General features: G+C 44.7%; 1 protein-coding gene across 1 annotated transcript; it reads right to left on the bottom strand.

Moving 5' to 3' along the window:
• Nucleotides 1-534: 534 nt before the first annotated feature.
• Nucleotides 535-19,300, bottom strand: HAS2 (hyaluronan synthase 2). The gene is made up of 4 exons (XM_068396765.1): nt 19,164-19,300; nt 8,763-9,389; nt 4,126-4,227; nt 535-1,991 (listed from the first exon to the last, which is right to left on the bottom strand). Exons 2-4 carry the CDS (start codon nt 9,387-9,389, stop codon nt 1,062-1,064), a joined length of 1,659 nt encoding a protein of 552 aa, XP_068252866.1. The 5' UTR covers nt 19,164-19,300; the 3' UTR covers nt 535-1,061.
• Between the last annotated feature and the right edge of the window lie 5,752 nt (nt 19,301-25,052).

Raw genomic sequence — 25,052 nt, 5'->3', positions numbered from 1 at the left:
TTCTCTAGATCAGAAGCTTTTGACTCCTCAGGTCCCATGAAAAATCAGTGGGAGCTTTCCTATAGCAATGTCTTTTCCAATGGCATCAAGGCCTGCCTTGCCTTATGGCTATTGCGCATGCCAGGGATATCATGCTCTCAGCAGAGAAGCAAATTTTCCTTTTAAAACGTTATCCAAAACAAAACCCCAAATTGCACATATCTACCCCTTTGGCCTTTTTTACGCACAAATATGCTTGTATTCAAAAACTGACAATGTTGGGCCTTTCCTAATAAATGTCTTCAAAGAGCACATTTAAACGCTTTTTCACAGAAATAACCATTCATCAGTTGCAAAAATGCAGAGAGGCTTTTCTTTCTTTCTGTTGCGAACAATATCAATTCAGCACAAATTTTGGGGAAGGAAGTATGATTTTTTTTCCCAAATGTATTTAAAAAGGCTAAAGAACAAAATGTTGGGGAGGCAGCTTTTTTGGCAGATAGTAAAATATAAAATATGTGACTTAAAAAAAAAGTTGGCTTAAAAATACACACACACAAATAATACAATAATATAAAAATACAGCTCAGCCAATGGCCTCTTAAAATTTACCTTTGGCGTTACACTTGGCAGCCTAACACAAAAGACCCTTCTATAAACAGAACTATAAAAAAGAGTTCATAAATTAGGTTGCAAGGGGTTGTAAGATCCTTTTATCGATTTTCCAAACTCCTTTCCTTCCTGTCCACACACATAAGCATGACCAGTGAGGTATATAGAACATAACACTGTCAGGCGTATGCACAATAAAAAAGTGCATAAACATAGAAGTTCTCCCATTTTCTTGCGAACAGGTCGAAACTGTGTGGTTTGTGTTTTCTCCCCTTGGAAATAAAAAAAAAAAACTTTTTTTTTTTTTTTTCTTACTTTGGCAGGATGAAAATGAACCCAGAGGAATATAAATGTCCTATTCCCAGCAGCAGTGATCCATTTCCCTTGGCAACATTCATCTGATGCCACAGATGATACTACAAGGTTGTTGGGTTGCTTTACGACTCTCTGGGTAACTTCCCACGGAAACATCATACGTCTAGCACCATGTCATAGTGTTGCTCCTTCTTCCGCCTGCCACATTTGGTGATAAGAACCAAGTACAAAGTCAAAAGCATAACCCAGTAACACGCATAGAGTATTGTGCCAATGATGAGAACTGTCTGTTTTGACTCAGAAAATGGCTTTTTTGATTCCTTGTAGATAGTGAAAATTACGCCACCTAGGAGGATTGTAAACCAAATGGAGACTGGAATGAGTCCTATAAAATTAACTACAATGGTTTTTCTTCCTGACGTGCCCCACCCTGCTTTGTTTATCGTGGCAATTGCAAACATCTTTGCTGGAAGTAAACTTGACATGTACAACACTGAGTAGAGTGACATGAAAACCATGACAATGTTGCCCCTAAGGAAGCTGGCAAAGGAAGACTTTATCAGGCCTACTAACTGAACTGTCAACAAGAAGAGGAGGATGTTCCAGATTTTTCCCCTGTAGAAGAGCTGAATGACTGTGGCGATAAGGAAGAAAGGAAAGAATCCAGTGATTACAGCTTCATAGGTCATCCACAAATGGTGCTTGTGGAACCACATTGCATTATAAAGCCACTCTCTAAAGTACGATTTACTCCAGCGGGTCTGCTGATTCAGCCACCTGAGATACTCTATTGGTGTTTCGGTAAGGCACTTGGATCTAGCTGTGTATTTTGTTGCATAGCCCAGACTTAGCACTCTGTTAGTTAGATGCCTGTCATCTCCGAAGCTGCACTGGGAGCCCATAAATTCTTGATTGTACCAATCTTCCACAAATTCGTGGAGTAAAGAGTTTCTGTACATTCCCAGAGGTCCGCTGATGCACTGCACACAGCCGAAATAGGACTGACAGGCTCTTTCTATGTTAAATGCCATCCAGTATCTCACACTGCTCAGAAAGGATATCCAGGAATCGTATTTGTTCAAAATCTGCAAAACACAAAACGTTTTCATTTTAGATGAGCTCTTGAGAAAGAAAATATACACACATTTGATCAGTAAGGAATTTGCAGAGACTAGAGCAGCATTAGCCACAACATAGGGGGAACCTAGCTCCTGTGTCCAATTCATGAGAAACCCAGGAGTTACCTGTATAGTCCAGGACATTGACAGGAAGGGCGAGATGAAGCCGTCAAAAGTCTGTTCCACCGAAATGTTCTCTTTTTCCTCACAACCTTTCCCCTACTCCAAAAAGAAACTTCTTTTCTGGCTCATTCTTCCTTTCCCTTCACCGCCAGTTAAGGACCTGCTGGTGTCAGCCTGTCCCAAGAGGAGACGGTGGAGTCCCAGAAGTGGCCTCCTGCTTATTTCTCCCCCCTGACCACACCTTTGGGGTTCGCAGGACTTCTTCCAGCCCTCCTAAAGCTATTCCAGACCATGAGGAAAGCTGAGCACGTGGTCTTTGGCCTGTGTTTTTGGTATCATAAGACTTGCCCTAGAGGTTTCACCCTGGACTATGTCCCCATATCTGACATCAAGCCCCCTGAAGAATAACCTGTTCTGATTTGTCGCTGCAGTACAAGCCACACTATGTTGCCCCAAGACATATTGCGATACTCCAGTAGAGTCATGCTTTGACCAGCATAAAGGTCTCAGTCTTTCACTTCTGTATGCCCCAAAGCTCAACTGAAGCTCAAGCCTACACTTAAAATACAAGATAGGCATAGTCTAGGAGTCTGAACACTCAATGGAGACATAAGCGCATGCAGATGCCCAAGTCCATGTCTTCACATCCATGTTCTCAACACACACCTTGTGCTGGTGAATGTGGCAAGGAAATGTGTAGCAGGGTGGCTGTGCCAGCTCTGCACCGGTATCTTCTCAGTGCGGGGATTTTCAGGGGAACCTGTGGCCTTCTACAACTAGAAAGCAGTATTCTGCAACTAGAAAAAAAATAGTGTTTTGCTCCAATGGCCCTAATTTCTGTCAGGTTTGAAGGCCAAGAGCTCAACTTGTCTCTGTTTCGACTTAATTCCAGAACATTTTAGAAGCAGCAGGGCTCAGGGATAGGTTCAAGCCTGGCTCAAATATATTTGGTGTATGCTGGAAAGTGAATTAGGAAAAAAAAGCCCAGAGCCTTCATTCTGCCACCTTTCCTCCCAGAGGATACATGTCCTTCTCTCTCTCTGCAGATGCTTATGGGCCTTCACTGTCATAGCTGATCCCATACTGTCTCTTTCCAGTTGTACTCAGACATTTCTGGCGCCTTACATGTGTAGGGCAAGTATGATGCCTGGTTCGTGGTCAGCCCAGAGCCACAAAGATATTCAGGCTTCTGTGGGAATCTTAATTTCTGGAGTTAAGAACCACACGCCTGAAATACTTCTGACTACTGGGGCATTCATTAGTAAGTGCTTGCCCATATAGATAGCCCGTCCTTGTCCGTCTCACAAAAAAGCCCAGCTGAGTACAGAGGACCAATTCCAAGGCCAATTGAAATATTCATATATGTTTTTCTTTATAAATTGCAGCAGAAGCAATTGTATCAAAAGGAATGAACAGTCTTTTGCTGTGGTTGTCAGCCAAACTCGGCAATGCTGGAAATCCTAACAAAAGTGGAGGTGGGCTGACTTGGGGGCTTTCCATTGTCCTGCCTGACAGAGGAAACCCAACAACACACAGAGTGCATAGTGCATTGCATTTCAAATAGGCTTTTATTCCAACCAATCTTGGCTGCCAGTAGTAACATAATTGAAGTGCTTGAGGTGCTGGACTTGGCTTTGGGAGACCTGTTCTCAGTACCCTGCTCCCCTATAGTTTTTCTTTGGTACCCTAAGCAAGCAGTTACACCCAGAGGCTCAAAGATGCCACAACAGTCCTGACAATGCCAGTGCCCCACTTTTCACATATATGGGGAAGAATAAAGTTTGTTTATTTTCTATGGGTGTTAAAATCATACAGTGCTCATATCTCAGAATAAGGGTTTCTGTTCAGCAGACAGAAGGGTTAAGGTCTCATAAGAGCCTCTATAACGGTATCACAGTATATTCAAAGCTATTCCAGTCAGGGAAATCTGTTACAGTGCCTGGAACCTGTCTGTTAATCTGAAAATCGTGATACTCACTTGCACATCACCTCCAACTCCTCCAACCATTGGATCTTCTTCTAAAACCTTTACCATTTCCACTGATGAGGCTGGATCAAGCATGGTATCTGAATCACAGACCTACAAGTAAGACAAAACAAGAACAAAAATGGGTTAAGGAGTACACTAGAGAAGAAAATAAAAATCATGTGAGGCATTATAGTAACTCTATATGCATATTCTCCTGAAGGCAATTAAATCTCACTTTGGAGTCTGCATTGACACTTCTGTTAAAAGCCATTTGTATCAGGCAGCAAGGAGTGGTGCTGGATGAAACAGGGCACTCATTAGTGCTGTGTGAGCAAACAATCCTCTCTTCTGTATCAGCTCTATTTGTTTTACTGGCACACTGGGCTGGCTTCTTTGAATAAGAGATACGCTCTCAGAGATGGGGCACTGCAGAGCAAGACAATGTTTGAAGGTGTGTGGCAGATTCCCGCTGAGCCCTGACAGAGGGTTTCCCCGCGTCGGCTGCATGGCTGGAGCACCCTTGTCGAACGTTTCCCACTGCAATATGAGGGAAGGAGCAAGGAGTTAAATTCCAGACACTTGTTATAAAAAAGAAAAAGTCAACTAGGAGTCTGAGAAGAAACCTAATAGTTCTTTCACTCACAGAAGGCTTTAGCAATTCATGTAAGATACGTATTTTGGATTCCAGAACAAACTAATTTTTCATTTTAGATGCATGGTGTGTTATTCGTAGTGCAGGGATTTGACATTTGATATATAGAAATTATTTGCTATTTTCCTCCGGCATTCTTACAAAAAATATGTAAGGCCAGAAGGAGCGAGTCCCGAAATGCAGTACTCCACAGACCAGGGCAGAAATAGATGACACACACAAGGCATTTCAGCCACACAAACACTCCTAGTCAACTAAACACTGTGTACGTTAGGAACTGGCTTTCCCCCGGAGAGTAGGAGGAGGGCTCAGACAGGCTGGCCGGTCTGCGAGGCAGCTGGCATTGCTTTCCTTTGCTTGGAGGCGAATGACGCTGGCTGCAGCCTGTTAAAACAAGCAGGTGTCTCCTTGTCACAGCTGCTGCTGCTCAAGGCAGTGCCCCCATCGTGTGTAAACTCATTTTACAGACACCCAGAAACTGGAGCAGAGGAGGCCAGAAACACCCCTCTGGCCAGCTGGATCTTGACCTACAAATTCTCATACTGCTTCCAGATTATCCCCACGTTGCATTCCTGTGATCTCAGACGGGGATGACAGGGGCAAAAAGTTGGTAGCTGTGCATGAATAACCTATTAAGTCAGATTCTGGAGAGGCTTCCTATTGGGTATCCTAATTTTGGTGTCTTTTCATCCAACCTTTCAATTCAGTCTAGGCCCTCTTGCTCCAGGGGAGTGGAAATGTTCATGTCTGGTCTATGAAGGGGGAGGAGAGTGTTTTGGGGCTCTGCTATGGGCCAGACTTGAGGTAACCTGGGATAGTCGGGCTGCATAGCTCGGGATGCAGCTGAGTGTCTGCCGACATGCTCCCCTCCATGCTCACTTGGAGGGGGCTGAGATGAGAAAGCTGATGAAAGCTCTCATATTTCCATCAGGAGAAAAGCCACGAGCATTTCCAGTTCCCGCTAACTTGGTGCATCCAGCTTCTCTCCTCAAAGGACTCAGCCTGAGGAGTACCTTTGTAACCTGGCCAAGGTACGCCTCCAGCTTTGGTGGAAAGCTGTCATCAGTGACAGCACTTGGTGACAGAAAGGGAGCAAAACAATTCTGAAGAGGTTTCTTCTCTTCTGGATGCTTATATTTCTATCTGAGGCTTCCTGGACAGACCTGTTACTGAGTGTTTTGCACAGGGAATCTGTAGTTTGCCGAGTACCAAGGGCTCAGGCAGCGGCACTCAACCCATTTCTTGTGACCATGAGTGGTGGGCTGGGATCAGTCCCCTCCCAGCCCCTCTGCTTTCCCTCTGGCACTTGTCACTTGATGCAGCTGAGCAGCCCCCACCCCATCACATGCATTTGTCTATAGCAGAAAGACCTGCCCGTGAGCAGCACAACTAATATGAGATGAGGAATCCTGAAAACGTTGGATTTATTTACAAATTACCTTTATGTGTCCTGGGTATGTTAGCCTGGTGGACACATCTGGGTTTCTGGGGCAAACCTGACAAGCCATCATTTTCCATCTGGATGAGGTTTTTGCAGGTGAAAAGAGGACACACCCAGAAAAAGGCAGACATATAGGAACCCAAATAAAACACACTGAGGTCTGCCAAGCCAGGGGTGGCCCAGCACAGCCTCAAGAGCGATTTTGCCATCTTCTGACACAAGGGCTGAGTGACCTACAAATTACTGCCTTGGGTCACAGAGTCGCATGAAAGGAACAGCTGACCTTAAGCGAGCTGTTCAGATACTCGTTATAACCAGTGGTGGTTTATCCAAGCTGCTCTGAGAAGTTCAGGCTGCGGTGGACTGTCCACACAGGTACCTCCATCAAGCCAAGATGATTTGCACCCTGGCTGCCCCGACTAGCTCTGTACTGATGATACCTGCCAGTTTTACTCTTCTACCTGATTGCTCACCCTCCTCCAGGATGGAAATAATCCTTCACAGTAGTTTCAGGCATTTAATGAGATGCCACTAATGAGCAACACCTTGTTGTCTGCGTTGGTCTGACTGCTTATGATTGCCTGTCCATAACTCCAAGGTGTCTTTTAAGAACCATGAGGCCCACAGTTTCAGGGGTGGGCAATGGTGCTGACTGGTCCACTTTTTTAAGTGCTTGACCATTGATGCAGATTGCTCAGCCCTTAAAATGTCAGGCCTGTTTAAAGTAATTTACTCTGGGTACCCCCAAAAAAACACTTGGAAAATCTCGACCGTCATTCATTCATAAAACAGAGCCACATTTTAGCTGTATTGCATCATGACTGTGTAGTAGCCAGGGCCACCAAAGTGCTGCATTTCTAATATAGATGTGACTGTAGATGTGACTGTGGCATCAGACATTACTGCAGCCTTTGGTGGCAGCTTACAGCAGCATTACTGTCCCTGACACATTCATCAGGACTTCTGAGCCAGGTCAGGAGTGTTAATCGACTGAAAGACCAGAAATATCTCTTCCATTTTCTCAGTTTATGCTATGACTGTTGAAATAGAAACACTTTTTCCAGGTTCCCTGAACAAATGCAAGAGCTGGACTGAGGGAGGAAAGTTGCAATGAATCTGTTTCCTCTCTGCCTTCTCTCTCTGCAATCTGATACTTCTGTGTGGAGTGATTATAAAACCACACTAATAAAGAAAACCAGCATTTTTATTCCATCATAGTCCCTCACAGCACAGAACCAAAGTGCAGACAATGGAGAGCTTAAGCCCATTGTTTTCAGAGAATAAATCAGTTTCAGTTTTGGAAGCGGTAGGGGATGGGGTTTAAATCTTTGCCTTACTCTCCCAGCTCCAATAACAGAGCGGTTCCCAGCACTCTTCAGTTTCTGCCCCTCCTGTGTGTGGAGGACTTGTTGCTCTCAGCCCAGCTGGCGGGGCAGCCTCTCCACATCCCTTGGACACTGTGCCGTGCAGAGCATGCACAGACACACCAGCACAAGGCTAGGCATGGACCCCAGAAACACATATGACTCAGCCATGCAGCTGCCCTGAGCCAGCAGAAAGCATCTCGTGGGGAGCTGCTGCTCCACCGAGGGAGACTGCTGGATGCTCTGAGGTCGGGAGAAAGTGTGAAGGGCTGAGGGTGGTTAATCAGGAAGATCATCTCATATTCAGTGGGATTAGTCAAATGAGATTTGCTGGCCTTGATCGATAAAGTACAATCCTCAGTGTCCAGCCAGAGACCCTGATCCCACCCGCCTTTCTCCACACACGACCTCTTCCCCTTCCCGCAGTCAGCAGGGCTGTTCACAGGAGTGGGGAGTGCTTCCATGTGTAAGGCAAAAACATAGAAAATCTTTCATGGGATCCAAGGCAGCTGGAAAGAAATGTGTCTCTGCTGCTTTGGAAACAGGGAGAGAGGACCCAGCCTAATTCATTTTTAAGTGAATAGTGTCATAAGGGCTTTAAAGGCCAAGTCGTGGTGAGTGAGGTAATGCAGCTGTAAGTGATGAAGCGAAAGCTTCTTCAGGCTTTAGCTGAAGAAATCTTTTCAAGGCTGCACATCGACCCTTTTACTGAATACTGCGCACAGCCTTCGAAGCCTTTAAAATAACCCCATCTTTTTTACAGACTCCACCACTGCTTTGAGGTATTCCCTAGTGCCACCAAATCTGTCTGCTTGCACATGGGGCTGCTAACAACCTCACAAAACAAAACCTTATCAAGATCTTGACCTACAGGAGCAGAGAAGGGGCCTTCAGGAGGCTGCTGACATTGTCTGAAGGAAAACCATTTGGACGAGGGGGCAATACTGAAGTCTGAGGAAGGATTCCTTCAGTAGCTGGTGCACAGATTTAACATATTCACAGACAGGTTAGCCTTTTAAAAGGTAGCAAAATACACTTTTAACGGTCAAGCTGTTTCCAAACAGACTGAAAGGAGCACTGTGTTCATCAGGGACTAGGATGGCCTCTAACATGCTGCACAAAATATACAAAAGCTGCTTTCTTTCAAAGTGTGTTTGAATTGGCACTGACCTCGTGCTTTAATACCTACCTGTACATAATCCACGCTTCTCCCCAGTGCTTTGAATGCTGTGTACATTACTTCTCTTTTTCCACCCCATTTCTGCATGATGCAAACACTTTTGTTGGACAGGACCAGCTGAGATACATGTTGCATGCTCTCTCTGTGAGACTCCTCTGTCTCACCTGGACCTTTGTCGTGGAAGTTATTACTCCAGATATAAGTGGCAGATTTGTCCCTACCCATGATTTCAGTAAAAATGTCCATCATGTAAACATCATCTTCTGAGTTCCCATCAATGACCATAACAACTTTAATTCCAGGGTAGGTCAATCTTTTCACAGAAAGTAAACATTTTCTTAAGTAGTCAGGATCCTCTTGATAGGCAGCAATGCAAAGGGCAACTGTTTTGTTCAGCTTGATTGGAGTCTCTAGCGACCGCTTCATTTTCCTATGCTCTAGGAAGGCAAACAGGCTTTGGATGATGAGATGTGATGCCAGGATAGCACCATAGAGTCCAAAGGAGAAGTAGTAGTTGTCTGTTTGGATGAACTGGTAGCCCACAATGTAAGCAGCGGTGATTCCCAGCAGGAGGGACACTCCGAAGAGTGTGGTTCCAAGTATTCTCAGGATACATATAAACCTCTCACAATACATCTGCAAAGAAGCATGGAAACAATTAGCAGAGCCACTGCTTGCTGATATAAGACCTCGCAAGAGGTGTGCATGGCTACCACATAGATCTCGGCACCAACAGAAACACCTTGTGCTTCTGGCTGTGTCATGGACTTAGTGCATCACCTTGCTCAACTTATCTCTTAGCAGTACTTCCTCAGTGTAAAGTAAGATTCAAATACGCTTAATGTACTAGGGATTTTTCTACTATTTATAATGTCCTCACAGAAGGTGCTGTCTGTGTCAGCATCTTATTTTGGCAGCCTAAGCTTGCTGAATGAGACGCTCTGTCATATTACCCTGGGGGGGTTAGAGAAGGGGCTTTTGGGCCACCACTCACTTCGTATGGTCACGGGCAAGTGGAACAGCTGAATGTCTGAGCAGCCCCTCCTCATCCCCCATCCGTGTCATGACTGCATCTCACCCTGAATCACTTCTGTTGCTTAGTTATGTTTGAAACAATATTGGAAAGACATTCTTAAAACAGATGTCTGAAGGTATTTATAATTTTCTAAACAGATGTCTGACTATATTTATAATTTATATTTATATAATCTGACATCTGCTTTAAAGGTCTTCTCAATACAATTGCAAAAATGTATTATTCATGCATTTGTGTACATAGATACATGCACGTGTGAGCATGTACGTATAGGCCTAAAGCTTGACTCAAATTAAGTTTGTGGCACAACTACGCATTAATTTAACAAAGTCAAGACTCCATCCTGGACTCAGAAATTCATTAGAACATCAGTTGATTCTGATGACTTCTGCATATTTAGGTTACCTGGCTGTAAAATCTTCTAACCTAAGCTCTGGGTTATGGAGGAGCTGGCTGGCATGGAGAGTGCTCTGGTATTGTTGATACAAACAATGAAGGCAGGCAGGCAGGCAGAATATATTGCCACCTAACTGCTTTTTGTTGACAATCACATTAACCATTTTATGCAACAGCTTTCTCAGAATTACAGGGAAGTTAAAGACAATGTTTTATGTCAATTGATGTGTTTGACATTAAGGACATAAAGCAGATAACGTCTGTTTAAGGCTAACCCAAGTAAGTGCGCAGCAAGTCAACGAATCTGAAACTCATGCTTGGATATTTTGCTGAATTAGGGCCTCTCAGAGTAATGGACTTAATATTTGTATTTTCCCTGCTGCTGTCATCTTGGTCGTCTGCTGATCATGTTTGTTTCACCATCTGTTGGCCAAAGCTGAAGTTGGAACAGCACTTTCTTACATCGTATATGTCTTTAACTGCTTCTTGAAAAAATACTATCAAGCTGCAGCAGCGTAGCTGTCACCAATTATATTTCTGTCTGAAAAGTTACAGGCTTGGAAAAAAAAAAAGTCAACACAGAATCACTTACAAAATAAAAATAAATGAGGCGAGCATAAAGTCTGAAGTTACAAAGACTATGCTTTTTTCCGCTGGCTACTTGGGGTCTTAAATTTCAAGACAGGAGGAAGCCTCTTAAATGCATATTTGGAGACACTGTCAAAGAAATCGGACCCTATCTCTAGGACTTCCTTGAACGCTTACGGCTGGGATCCAACAGGTGCTGTAATCACCCACCAGCAAAAGGGACCGTCCCTGCTCTGGCCTGTCTGGAAGTCTTTCACAATGGGGGTCATAGAGGAGCCTAATAAAAGATAGCTTGTGTTTACCACTGCTATAGGTGAATTAAAACTCAGTGCCCAAAACAGACTCTCTTTAGAAAACAGATTAAGTAATGGATCCCCTCTAGATTACCTTGAAGTCAAATAGCCTGTGTGTTTATTAATCCCTCAAGCACGCAGAGGGTCACAAACATCAAGGTACATGTTTCATTAACGGTGCAGTTGTACTCCGCTTTCCCATTTGGGGTCCACTACTTCTCTTCTCTTGCCAGAAATAGAAAATTCCTACTAGTAAGTAGGGGCTAAAGTCTGCTTACATTAAGAGTTATATGGCTGAAATCAATGGACCACTTATATGGGTAGAGCTCACAGGATTTAGATTAAGATCTGGAGCGTTTACATTTGACTGACTATATACTGTACCCAGCTTCTTTTATATTACTTTGCTAGTGCTTTTTCTCTTCCTGTGAAGTGTTTCTGCACAAAAGGAAAAAAAAAAGAAATTACTTCTCTGTTCTTGTCATTTCAGCCCAGCTTCCCTCCCTCGCAAAAAAATAGTCTTTTAAGATCAAGAAATGGATTTCTGGTCTTAATAAAAGAGCATTTTTTTCCTATCCTTTCACTGTCAACCTTGGGAAAATAAACTGTGTTTTGATCTAAATTCCTGGCTTTCGTCAAAGAAACTTTCCCCTTTGTATGTGCAATTGAGGTTTTTATGTATAGTCTTTCAACTGACTGAATCTCAGAGAAAGTCTGGAAAAAGTTGCTCAATATTCTCAAGCTTTAGCATGTGAGCTATTGATAACTTGCCCAGCAGAACAGATCTTTATCAACTTGAACGTGCCCAAACAATCGCAAAGCAGCCAAAAACTCTCCACCCTTCTCCAATAATTGAGCCAAGAATTTAAAAGGAAATGACACTTGTACAAGTCTGGGACCAAAAATGAACTGCTGAGTCAAATAAGAGAACTGAGGGTAGAGAAGAGCTGCATCAGATTTTAAGGTCAGACAGTGAAGTTATGAGTATCTAGCCTGGCCTAGCACAGTGAAATGTGAAAGGACATCTGTAGTAAGACATCAGTTGAAACTGATTGCTGAAGTTTCCTGAACTTGTCACATGAACCAGTGTACAGTACTGTGTTTTAACAGTGCAAGCCTAGAATAATGCCATGCTGAGTCAAGATGTAAGCGTCAAATGCTTGGTGAAGGACAAGCACCCATGCTAACTTTCAAAGCCACAATTATTTTTCAGTCATTTTGTTGATAAGCACTCTTTCTAAGTACTAGCAACATTCTTTCAGAAAAATGTCATCGCTTATATTCAAAGTTGCCATCACTACAGACCTATTCAACAGCTGAATAATTGGCAGGGGGTACCCTACACGCCTTGTATGATCAGCACAACTTAGTGCTTTGTTTATCTCTCAACCTAATGGATCTTCAGTTCCTTGAGGGATTTAACCCAGTAAGTTTGTCCTGGGAAACAGGCACTGCAGCACTTAAAAAAAAGAAAAAAAGCACCGCCTAGGCTAGGGATGAGGTGCTCAATACATGGAAGACGTGCAGCCAGTCCATATTCCTGGATCAACAAAGATAATTGCAGGTCACTTCTGTATACACATGGAACTGCTGCTACATGGGAACAGGTGTTGGAGTGAGGAGAGGGACATGGCTCCTCACCTGGTAAGAAGGTGAGTTGGGGGGTTACCTCACTGTCTCTGGAGTCAAAGCTGGATCTTGGACTTTCTGGGCAGGTTTTTAACCAGTTCTGTAAAGCAGGAGGAGGAAGATAGTACCTGCAATGTTCATTCTTTAATATGATTTTTTTAAGAGTGAAAGCTATTTAGCACTGAAAGATGTCAGAGGGCCCATTGCTTTGGGTCAGCCCCAAAGGACATTTCCAGGTGGCAATAAGATTGAAGATTCAAGTGTTCAGTAAGCAGCTGCAGACATTAATTACTTATTATTAAAGCCTGCCCTACCGAGGACACTGGCTGAGTCTGACTCTCTTTGGACGTGTCTATGTCCCCCACGTACTGCACAGGAAGCCTGTGAGAGGACTGCTTATTCTACTCTGCAGTTTGGGCACCTAAATGCTTTATGGGCACCTTCACCTAACCCTGCAGTGCTGAGCCCAGTACGAACTTTACACAGCCTCCAGCAAACAGGGTCAAGGTTTGCATGCACAAGATGAGTGTGTGTAGAGAGGCTTCAAAGTCTACTACTGAGCAATTTGTTGTCATGATCTTGCAGCTGTTTATTTCCATGGATGGAGCTGGTCAGTGCTAACCAGCCCACCTAGTAGAAACGAAATATGAAAGCCATATGCTAAATCCTAATGCTATGTAGGCTGTTGCTGATTCAGCGACACATTTTGATTCACCTAGGAGTCCCAAGTATATATGTGCCTTGTAGCGACTGTAAAGGAGGAGGTAATGTGTGCCTCTCTTTGGAGGCTCCTATGGAAAAGCATGGCCAAGAAATGTACCCTTGCACACACTTGACATGGCAGTCTACCTAGTGAACTGTTTGGTATTGTGTCTCTCTTGGCATCCTGGTAAAGCCACACAGAGTATTTTTTTTGGTCACATATGTGATGAAGGAGAACTTACTCTACATTGCTATTAACAACTGGTGTAACTAAAAGTTGTAGTTTTCTAACATTATTTTCATAAAAAATGTCAGGTTAACAGAGTTGACTGATACCTACATGATACATATAATGACTGGGGTATTGACTCTAACACTAGAGATCACACTCCTTTCTTAGATGAATAATGCCTTATATCTCAAATTAGAAGAACATAGCAAAACATGCTTGAGTTCTCTCTATTCAAAAAATATTTAGGCTAGCATTTAACTGTAGTTATGGTAAATAGATCTAACTTTAATAATATCTAGACACTTGACTGAAATTCAGCAGGTTCTTATGTCCTGCTTTGGACTGGGTCTTTACTCAGCAAAGAACACTGCTGACTTCCATGGTAAAGTAACACTTTCCCCCTGCTCCAAAATCATATAGCACAGTCTGTCTATACAGTTATTAATCTGCTTTCATGCATCACTGAGAGTAACAGGACCTGGAGCTAGTTCATTCCTTTGCAAAGTCAGGAGGTAAAGAGAAAAATAGCTTAATTTGTTACTAATACATCAAGAGGGTAATAAACAGAATAGGGGCAAATACATATCTATAAAACCTATGTGTGTTGGTGTCTGAAGACATCAATATTATCTGCAGTCGGTTCACTTACTCTGCACAAGCCATTGTGTAGCTGCCCTGAGGACTAAGGAAACAATCAGGCTGTCCCCTGCATCTGCTTATACAGGATGTGGAACCAGTGACTGATGGGACGTCAAACTGAAGTTAGGTTTGCTTGCAACAAATGGGATGCAGCTCACCACATCATCTGTTTCAGAAGTCAGCTCTCATGTACAAAACTCAAACATATTGCCATGTAGTGCTTCTGGCTAGCTTTTCCCCAGAAGACTGAAAAGCAAGCAGGGTAGACACAAGAAGTTCATACATAAAACATAATGATTTGGAAGGTTGTTTGAAAGAATTAGCACGTATTAATTCCAAAGATATGAAGACATTTTTAAAAAACCTTACACTGCGAAAGTCAGTATTTGTCCAGGAGACAGCAGTAAAGGTTTAATCACAAGTGTGCTTATTTAGTCCCCTTCACCTCTAAAGGTTCAAAAGAGCTGTCTCTCTCTAGACATCTAGGGCTTTGGCCACATCAGCAAATAGACCAGTACTACAGGAACAGATCTGTAAAAAGGAACACCTGGTGCTGAGGGCCTCACTTCCACCCTCCATCCATTTTCGTATTTTACTCTGAACTAAGTTTAATCAGACTGCATGGATTGAAAACCCACTAGTGTCTGAAGTGTGCTCCAGAGGTACATATTGCAATTAGTTTCATTCAAGAGGAATCCAGTTTGTGTGCCCAGTGATTGCTTTGCAACACAAACCAAAGCAATTTGGTTGGGCAGGGGGGCAATTGTAGCATCGGCTTCAATAGCACACTCCTGATTCAAACTGAAATGCTAATACAAACCAACCCCACGTACAAGATCTGCACATCAGACTTGTCTGCAAATCTTTGTTGTAACCCGAAGTGCTGAGCACTGAAAACCTTTCAAAATGTCTCATTTTTACACGCCTATATAGAAGCTGAGTTCTTTAATGTCTGCTAGTCATGGTCTTCTGAACCTTAGCACTGAGGCTTTGGATTCAGCAAAGCATGTAAGTATGTCATTAAAGATAAGTGTGCACTTAAGTATTTTGCTGAAGAGGGAAATCAGTGCATAATTTATCTTGCAGTTCTGTAGTGCAGGCATAAAAAAAAAATCTTTCTCTGCGAAGCTGCTATTTCTGGGGTATTCATGATAAAAATGTATGCATACATTTGACAAATTTGTTATATAGATTAATCTCCCTTATGAAGGTTGTCAGATGGGTCATTGCTTAACCACTGCATTTTGTAAATTAGGGAATCTAAGAATGGACCAGGACAGAAATTTGGATTTTGTTCCTAGTGTTGCCATTCACCTGCTGGCTGACCTTAGGTAAGTGAATTCACGTCTCCCTGTCTCAGCTTCCTCACCTGTAAGATGGGAATCATGGTCATTCAAGAGGTTCTTTGAGGTCTACAAACCCTTCATAAGGCTTAGGTCACTGATATTTGTAATGCTACTCTTTCTGTTGTGATATGGGACCCACCCATTCTGCAGTTCCATATAATGTTTTTTCCTCAAAAAACCCCAACAAAAACCAACAGATCACTTCCTATTTTCCTTGCCTGTATTCACCTGAAGGTAGAGTCAGTAGGGGTTTGTCTATAATAAACATGCAACTCTTACTCAGCAGGATGCCTGAGATCGCTGAGGTTGGCAACATAAAAGCTAACACACGTGGGTGTATGTGCATACAGTACCGAGGGCTCCTTTGCACACAGCTAAAGGAAGACTATCATCTTTTCTAAGACTTAAAAAAAACCCCAACTCCTTACTTGTGAGAATAATAGCACTGGCTTCAACAGAGCAGCTGCCTGAATGACATGAGCAAGTTTGATTGGACGTGTGTGTGCGTGCACACAGCCTGACACATACTGTATGTGGCCTTATACACATACAGTCTGTGCACATACACAAACTGTATCTGAGCATTGAAATTTTTCAGCCAATATTTAGATTTATTATTAGCCTTATTTTGGTGGCAAAATAAATCATTTATCTTTGAAGTACAGATGAGTCCAGGTACACATTAATTACAAGCATAAAATAGATGTCCAGACTTCCCCTTCTATTTTATAGCCTGCAGAGAGGAAACTGAAAAGTTCTGTTACATCTGCACATCTTTACTACAGCAGAGTTACCATATCTGGTGCTTTTGGTTATTTATCACTTCCAGATTTTGTCATGCCATTGATCTTCTGAAAAGGGCTCACATAAGACTAAAATTAACTCAGATTAAGAACAGGATTAGTAATGATGGCAAACTGTATCTGCATGCCCAGGCTTTGATCAGCAAATCAAGAATCTTCTGTCTGCTCAATGTGTGTTTCCCACTAAACTGCCCAAATTTAGTCTCTTACACGTTTGGGTAGTGGATGTGCAATGAATTCTACAGCTGCTGGTTGAATTTGTCCCTAATGTAGACAGTGATACACCAGTTGTTAAATTAATCAAAAGAAGGCCAACCCTCCCCCGCAATCAAATGCTCTAAGAAATAAATCAAGAAGTAAATCGTATTTGTACTCAGATATTTTGGATTGCGGTTAAAGAAAAATCTAGTTTAGAAATGTTTTCTGGTTGCTGGTTATGAAGTCCATGGATGCCTTTGGCACAAAACTGACTACTCCATGCCTTACTCCAGCAAATAAATATTTATTTGGTGTTCATAGCTTATTATCTTGTAATTTGTTTATAAAGCACAGGTCATATCTTGTTTGACTTAGGCAGGTCCCACTACACTGAATGAAGGAGTAATTTGCTGTTTTATACACTAATCTTGAATAGCAACAAAATGAAGCAAATTTGTTTCCCCACCATAAATATGAACAGCTCAGTTTGATGCTAGTGAACTAGCATGGGAAACTCCGCTGAATCCTGGAGAGCTGCTCTTCCCACTGGGAAAACCTTTCCCCAGGTCTTTTTGCACTTTCATGTAGGATAAGAAAGGTTTACTAGCATGAAAGAAAATCCTGGCTTCGTTGACACCAGTGACGAAACTCCTCTAACCTTGGTGGGAGCTGGATTTTGAGCAGTTTTTCAGGGAAAGAAAAGACATTTCATTGCCATCACCCCCAAATGATATGACCTGTCCTTTCTCTTAAGCAAGCCCCAAGGATTTTAGATTGGATATAAGGAAAAATTTCTTCACCGAAAGGGTTATCAAGAAGTGGAAAAGGCTGCATGAGGAACTGGTGGAATCACCATCCCTAGGGGTATTTAAAAGATGGGTAGATGTGGTGCTTGGGGATATGGTTTAGTGGTGGACTTGATAGTGCTGGGTTAATGGTTGGACTTGATGAAGGTCCTTTCCAATCAAAACGCTTCTATGATTCTATGATCCTAAGGCACCTACGTCACATGCAACGTGTGCTGGAGAAAAAAATGAGTGCGTGCCTATGGAAAACTGATCCATAAGGAAGGAGACTGAAGCAGAGTGCTAACGTGGAGGAACAGCTACGCCTTGGGAGATGTGGGGTCACTGCAGGCCCTGAAGAAGCGGTTAGGCAACACCTGCCAGGAGTGTTGTAGGATATTGGGGTCTTCTCTTGGGACAGGGAAACGGAGTAAATTATCTCTTAAGGCCCCTTTCATCCCTCTTTGCCAGCGTTGCTATGGAGTCTGACAGGACAAGGTGAGGGGTATTAAGACTTTTAAGAGCTGGGTCTCGGCCGTGTCCGAGGAACACGAACTGACCCTCGCACAAGAGCAGGAAAGGGCCGTGCGGGACGGAGGCCTGGGGGTCTCCAGCCGGGAAGGGACTCCGAGGAGCTGGGGGCTCCGAGGGGCGCACACCGCGGGCGGGCCATGGCCCGGGCCGGTCCGCGCAGCCCCGCCCGCCGCCGCGGGGCTGCTCCTGCGGGGGAACCCCGGCCCGGCGCCGCCGCCAGCGGGGGGCGGTGCTGCCGCGTCACGGCGGGTGGGCGGGGCGCCGGGGGATCCCCCGCGCTACCACGTCACGGCGGGGGCGGACCCTGCTCCTCCCGCCCGGCGGCGCTGGCCGTGCCCGGGCGGGCTGGACCCCCGCGGGCAGCGGGGCGATGCGGGCCGTTCCGCCCGACACGGACCGGTCCGTGGGGGCGTTCAAGGCTGCGCTGGAGCTGCCTTCGCCCTCCCGCGGCTGCGACTCTCCTCCAGCCAGACGCCGCCGGGCGCCCGCCGCCAGCCCGGGTCTCGCCGGCGGCCGCGGCGGACGGCCCGACGGGGCGGGGCCAGGCTCGGGCGTGCAAGCGCTGGAGGTTCGCGGGCAGCCTGCAGCTCCCGCCCCGCCGCGCCCTCCTCTCCCGTTCCTCCCTAGGGAAACCGCCCTCCCCGCTCAGCGCGGCGCCCTGGCAGCTCCAGCGCCTCGGTTTCTCCCTTCCGAGGCGGGCCTTCAGCCCTCCTCCCGCCGGCAGCCTCCTCGCCTTCTTTCCTGCAGTCCCATCCCTCCCTCCGCTCCTGTCACGTCGCCCCTCCCGGCCCTGGATGCAGAGGCAGGGGACGGCCGGCGGAGAAGCCCGCCCGGGCGGTGAGCAGGTCTCGCCTCCCGCGCTGGGCTCAGCGGAGCGGCTGCCTAACCTGTTGGTCGATTTTATTTTAATTTTAGGTTTGGTTGGGGGTTTTGTTTGGGTTTTTTGTTTTTTGGGTTGTTTTTTTTTTTTCCCAAAAAAGAAGAGCTCAGCACCATCTTAAACGGTTACACGGAGGAGGGGTTGAAGCTGAAAACCTCATTCATCCTCACTGCGGTCCTATTCATCTATTCATTGCTGAAATAGGTGTAGCGTTGAGCCGGTAAGATCCTCCCCCAGCCCCACTCTTATTTTGGGGATCCGTTTCAGCTTTCCACCCTTCAATAGTGGGGATGGGAGGAGAAGGTCTTCTGCTCTTGAGGTGACACAAGCGTAATCGTAAACCACTTACCTTGTTTGTCCTTCTGTCCTTTGGTCATAGAGGGGCTCCAGCCAGCTGTGTGGTCTCACGTACCGTTGCTCCCGCTGAACAGTTTCCAAGTTTGAGGTAAAAGATCAAATCGCACTTTTCAGGGACTTATTGAGACGCTCAGAAATAAAAAATAATTAAAAAAGAAAATAAAAAAAAAATCGTTTAAGGCTATTCAGTCCTACTCATTTTCTCCCACGTGTTTTCACAATTACCATGTACTCGTCTTTCTCTGCTTCAGTTTCTAGCTCAAAACTGTGGAATTTTTTTTTTTTCAAATAGTAATAATAAAAAAAGTTAGAAATAATAAATTAGGAGTTAGTTTCTCGTGGTTGAAGCTGAAGATCTTATTTCAAACCCGGCTAGCCAGGAGCCTGGAGAAGTTGCAAGGCAGCGTCTGAAAGTTTGAAAGATGTACAGCATCAGAAAAAGTCTCTTTGGTGATGCCTTGCTGACCGAGTAACTGTTTCAATGAGGTTTCTCAGCAGCAGCAGCAGATGGGTAATATTTTCCAGACGTCTTTTTCTTTCCTGCTGCTGCTGCTTTTCTGCCTCCTCCACGTTATGGGGTCTTTTAACAAGTGAGACTTGAGTTGTTTTAATAGGCGGAGGATGGGAAGAAGGAGGGGAGGGAACTCCTGTAAGGAGGAAAAAAAAAGAAACCAACCCTGCCCATTGAAATGATCTCAGCCAAGGACCAGTTCGGCGTCAGGAATTCAATTAGCTAAGCTGCAAATTTTGCGGAGAAATGCAATATACATATGTTGCCACCACCCGATTTCCTCTTCATGCCGCGCAGTTAAGGGGAAACCCCCACTTTCCCCACTCCCTGCATCTCTAGGCTTGGGGTGGGGGACTTGTCCCTCCCACAGCCACTATTCGTCTGGGACAGTTTTTGCTGCTGCTGGTTTTTATTAATAAGGGAATTGCCTCTATGAATGGATGAACTTTGCAGTTTCCAGTCCTGCTTTACTCGTTCGCTCTCGGAAACATTTGCTGTAGCAAATACCCAAGGAAGCTCCCACTGGCATTAATACCCGTGCCACTTGCGTTAAAATAAGCCAGCAAACATGTTAGACAATTTAAGAAATGGAAAATGGTGGGGTTTGTTTTGTTTAGTTTAGTTTTGTTTTGTTTTTTAATCAGAAATGTTCACTCTGTGCTCTATTGATGGTTTCCAGCTGGGCAGGGGCATCAGCAGTCAGCAGCACACCCCACCGCCTGCCAGCAGCTTTCGCTCGCACGGAGGGGCTTCTTCCCTTTGTAACTCCTCTCTGCCTCAAAAGGCGGATTTCCTCACTTTCGAGCCCCCGTTTTCCACTTGAAATTATTTTAAAAAGGCACTAGGTGGCAATGTTGAAGTGAGAGGAGCAACACGGAGACTGGTAACACGCAGAGCTGGGATGCGCTGCCGGAGCGGGGCCGGTGAGCAGAGCCGGGCTGGATGCTGCTCTGTCTCGCCATGCCGTGGCAGGGACCCTCCGGGGGAGGATGAAGGGATCAGCTTCTCATTTCCCCTGTGCTGTTTTCTCAAGGACCACAAAGGTCGCTGCTTGAAGGTGTCGAGCCCGCAAAGGGGACCATGTCCAGACACCGTTGTGAAACCCGGCAGTGACTCCTTGCCCAGTTGTTACCTTCTGGCATGGGAAAACTTTGCAGCGCTCTGGGGGCTCCTCATGCGCAAGAAATGGTTTAAAGTCTGTGGTTACCTAGACTGGAGATTTTTTGGGTACCTCAGGGAAGTGGCTGGATTTTCAGGTGTGCTCACTTGTTGCTGAGGGAAAGAGTGGCTTTAGGATGTGCATCTAAGCTGAGCTCCTTGAGAAATTGGTCTGCCTTAAATAACAAGTCTGTCTCTAGTTTAAGCTGGAGTTTTGCTGCTGTTTTAACCTGTCAGTGCCAGGGAAAGCAGCTATCTAACCTTTCTCCTGCTTTGGGCTCCTCATTCCTGCCTCCTCACTGCCCCTTTCCCTTTGTCAGGAGAACTGACCTAGGTTGGAAAATAGCTGTTTGGGGAGAGGAAACAGCAAAAAAGTAAGAACAAGTAACTTCATCAAGGAGAAGGCAGGACAACTGCTTTTGACAGCAATCTGGTTTATGATGGTTTAAAGTGCTTTTGAAAGTACAGCACAGCTTAGCAAGCATGAAGTCTAGAATGGCCTTCAGGCATTCCTCCATTTCAAGCCTTCCTCCCTAGGCAGCACTGTTCCCATACTCCAACCACCTCCAAATGGTCTGTGTTGTAGCATCTCCTGCTACAGAGCCTGGCACATCTCTCTCATCAGGCAAGGGGCAAATTGCAGTGTCTGCTCCAAGCAGGGCCAGAGGGCAGAAGGGTATCAAGAGGGCTACTGAACCCCCTGTCCACACTAGCCTTCCTACCACCCAAATATCTAGTGTAAGCCAGGCTTATGACATGATGAACATTTGTTATTCAGCCATGCAAGGAACTATCACCAAACTCTGCTACCATCACACATGTAACAAAGTCCTCACATCTGTGTGAGTCCTAAAGTATGATTTCCTGACATCAGACTTTCTCTGGTGCTGCCAGAGGCAAAAGAGGATTAAGTTGTAACACAGATGTCCCAAGTCCCTCCTTGAACATGGCTACCCCCAAAGCTGTGCCTCGGAGAGCTGTTGCTGCCAGCATCTCTTGGGCTCCCTGGGCCTTTCTTTGCCTTGTCTTGATTCAGGGACACGTGTGTCCTGCACAGGTGACATTTAGGATAACTTCTGAAATGAGGGGGGGTGTGGTGGTGGTGGGTAGTTTGTTTTTTTTCTCCTTTTTGTAACTAAATGTTACAAATGAACTTTTTCAAATGCACATTTGTTACAAATGAACTATTTCTTTTTTTTTTATTCCACCTTTTGGCAGTTTAAATTTGGAGGCTGCACATCTCCTCTACTGATGACTGTATATTACTCTGGAAATACACAGTGTCCCATTGGCTTAATCCCATGCTCTTTAGGTTTGAACAGGGATCAAGAGACAGAGTCTGGTGAGGCACAAAACTTTGTGTCCTGCTTGTATTACAGGGGCAGCAATAGCAGCACTTAAATCACACTGGAACTTTGTTTTAGAAAATGACATAATGGGAGTGGTGAGTCTCTCATGTCCACAGCTACTTCCTCCTCAGCCATAGCTCATCTTGTGTGATTGTGCTGTCAGGGCAAGCGGGATAACGTAGGTCGCTGAAGTGAGGTTCGCCTACCAGGAAGGAATTAAAAGTTGGAGGATATGATTAATGCTAATCCATGCAGTGCTACAGAAAACAGATGTAGATGTGTTTCATTGAAAGTATATCACATCTACATTTATATGTTATGTTACGTCTACATGGTTACCATTATCAGACAATCCTGTTTTCTATTTGGGATTTATAATCACAAGTAGTGGGGAAAAGGGACTTCTCAGCTGTCACTGTCCGCAGGCATAGATGATCACCAGCAGTAGGAGAATAATCTTAACGAACTAACCTGACTTCATTTTCTAATGAGGCAATGGGTTTGTTTGACAGAGGCCAGACAAAATATATTTTGGGGGGAGTTTGACATAAACTATGGTTAAATAAATTGGTTACTGCAGAGCAAATTAGGGGATGAATTGATGGCATGTTAGCCACTCTCCAGCCACTATTGAGTACTTGCTTTTATCCTGAGGGGATGGCTCCATGTGCATTTTTCCAGCCTCTTCTTTCCTATCACCCTTAAATGTGTCAGTCCTCCCCCCCAACACACACACGTCAATCTGCTCCCTTGCTTGGACCAACAGAGTTTGCAGTGCTTAACTGAATGCTTCAGTGAACTGATCACTTCAGTGAACTGATCTGTGTTGAAGACAGCCCCAAAGCATGAAAGCCATTTCCTATGTGCGTGTATGAACTGGCTGTCCAGGGTGAGGGGAATGGGGTTGTTCTCGGGTGGAAATAAGCAGCCAGTGGTAGCTGGCAGCAGGACTGCCCTAAACAGCATCCTCGATATCATTGCTGCCAGGAAAATATGAACAGCACTGGTCCTTTAGTGAAGTGAGGTGGCTGAGCCCATCCACACTGAAAGGCTCTTATCTCACATCTTCTCTAAGGTAAGGATTTACACACGCTCTTATTGCAGATCAGCTACTGTGCAGAGCTTATCAAAAAGAAAAGCAAGAAGCAAACTCTTTGCAATGCAGAGTTCTCTTCACAGTAAGAAAATGAGGGATAATAAGGATCTTTTTCATGTGACAGTGAAAAGCTGAAAGTGGAAGGTAGACATATTCAGGCTAGACAGGTGGCACATTTAATAGTGAGCTTTCTTTAACAGTTATCTGAGCAATGAAGGGGAGTGGTTAATTCCTATGTTTTGAAACCCTCTGGATGTTTTTTTGGAAGCTACGTTTTAGCTTAGTGCAATTTATTGGACCCAGTACAAGAACAACTGAATGGATTCCCATAATGAGGATGTCAGACTAAGCAATCTAGCAGTTCCTTCCACCCCTAAACTCCATGAAACTACCAACAACCAGACTGACATGTCAGGTGTATTCCACACCTATTTCCACATTTAGCAGATTCTGCTGGAAGTGGGAGAGTTACAGAAACCGATATGGGTGTAAGTGAAAGCAGAATCATGACCTAAATTATGATTTTATGGCAACTGAGAATCCACTTGCAGATTTTAATATAAATGTCTTGGGCAGTTTGAGGCCCATGAAGAGTGGGTGCAGACAGACCTAAAACTCTGTGGTTGTTTTCACTATATGCAGAACCATCTTAGAGGCTGTCAGTGTTCTGGGCATTTAAATCCAAGCTTATTTATAAGTGAAGCTTTACAGGATTTGGAGAAAACCACTGGTCTTCAAAATGAAATCACTCTTGCAAAATTGAAACTTTCCAACAATTTCTCTTTCATATAGCAGAGAAAGACATAAATCGAAGTAACAGTTAGAAGTTAATAGTAGACAGGTTTAGACTAGAAACAAGTCATGCACATTTAGATGTGTCCAGAAATCTTGACTAGAATGGACTGTGATTGTCAGCAAAAATGTCCTTCAGGAAGGTTTGAAGTAATGAGTTTTAATATGTAACCAGCATGGAGTAGAAGTAAAAGCAGGTCAGTCAGAGGTTTCTTTTGTGAAGTCTAATTTAAGAGAAATGACTTAATCGCATGCCTATTGTCTAAAGTGACACTAGTGAGAGCCCAGTTTAGAACGACTCGATGTTATTTTTAAATAGCAGCATTATATTCTGTGTAGGATCCATAAATAACACCACATAAAACAAAGAGCACATGCAATTGAAAGATAGATCTACAAACAATGACTGTGCTAGTAACCTAAACTGACCAGAGCCAGGCAGCTCAAGGTTGGCACATGTTCATCCACTCTATTTCACTGCTGCCAAGCTCCTGTCAGGGCTGATCCTGACCAGTCTGGAGAGCCCACAGAATCACACAGAATCACAGAATGTTAGGGATTGGAAGGGACCTCGAAAGATCATCTAGTCCAATCCCCCTGCCGACCATCCCTGAAGAGGACCAGTTCCCCACCTGGCAGGATGTTGGGGCCCTCACCTCCAACGGGCTGCTCACAGGATGGGGATGTGCTCCTGTACATTCCCAGCTGCCTTCAGATGGAGAAACTGAGCAGAATAGTGGTCTTTACACCCACCAGCACAGTGGTTTTTAGAAGCAGCCACGATTGGTTGGAGGTAGTTGCCTTTATAATCACCCTGCTGCCTAGGCAGGGCACTGAAGTGATGCAGCCTGTCACAGCCTGCTCGAAGCATTGCCCTGGCCTCTGCCAGCCTGGTGTTTGGGGTTGTCCTTCCAAAAGTGCTGCCAGCTGAGGCAGTGCAGTCATCCTCAGCTGCCATGAGGGAATGAAGACACA

This window comes from Nyctibius grandis, chromosome 3, assembly GCF_013368605.1.
Source record: "Nyctibius grandis isolate bNycGra1 chromosome 3, bNycGra1.pri, whole genome shotgun sequence".
NCBI classification, from domain to species: domain Eukaryota; kingdom Metazoa; phylum Chordata; class Aves; order Nyctibiiformes; family Nyctibiidae; genus Nyctibius; species Nyctibius grandis.
Note: the sequence above shows the minus strand (reverse complement) of the source record. Positions and strands in the feature narration are given on the sequence as shown.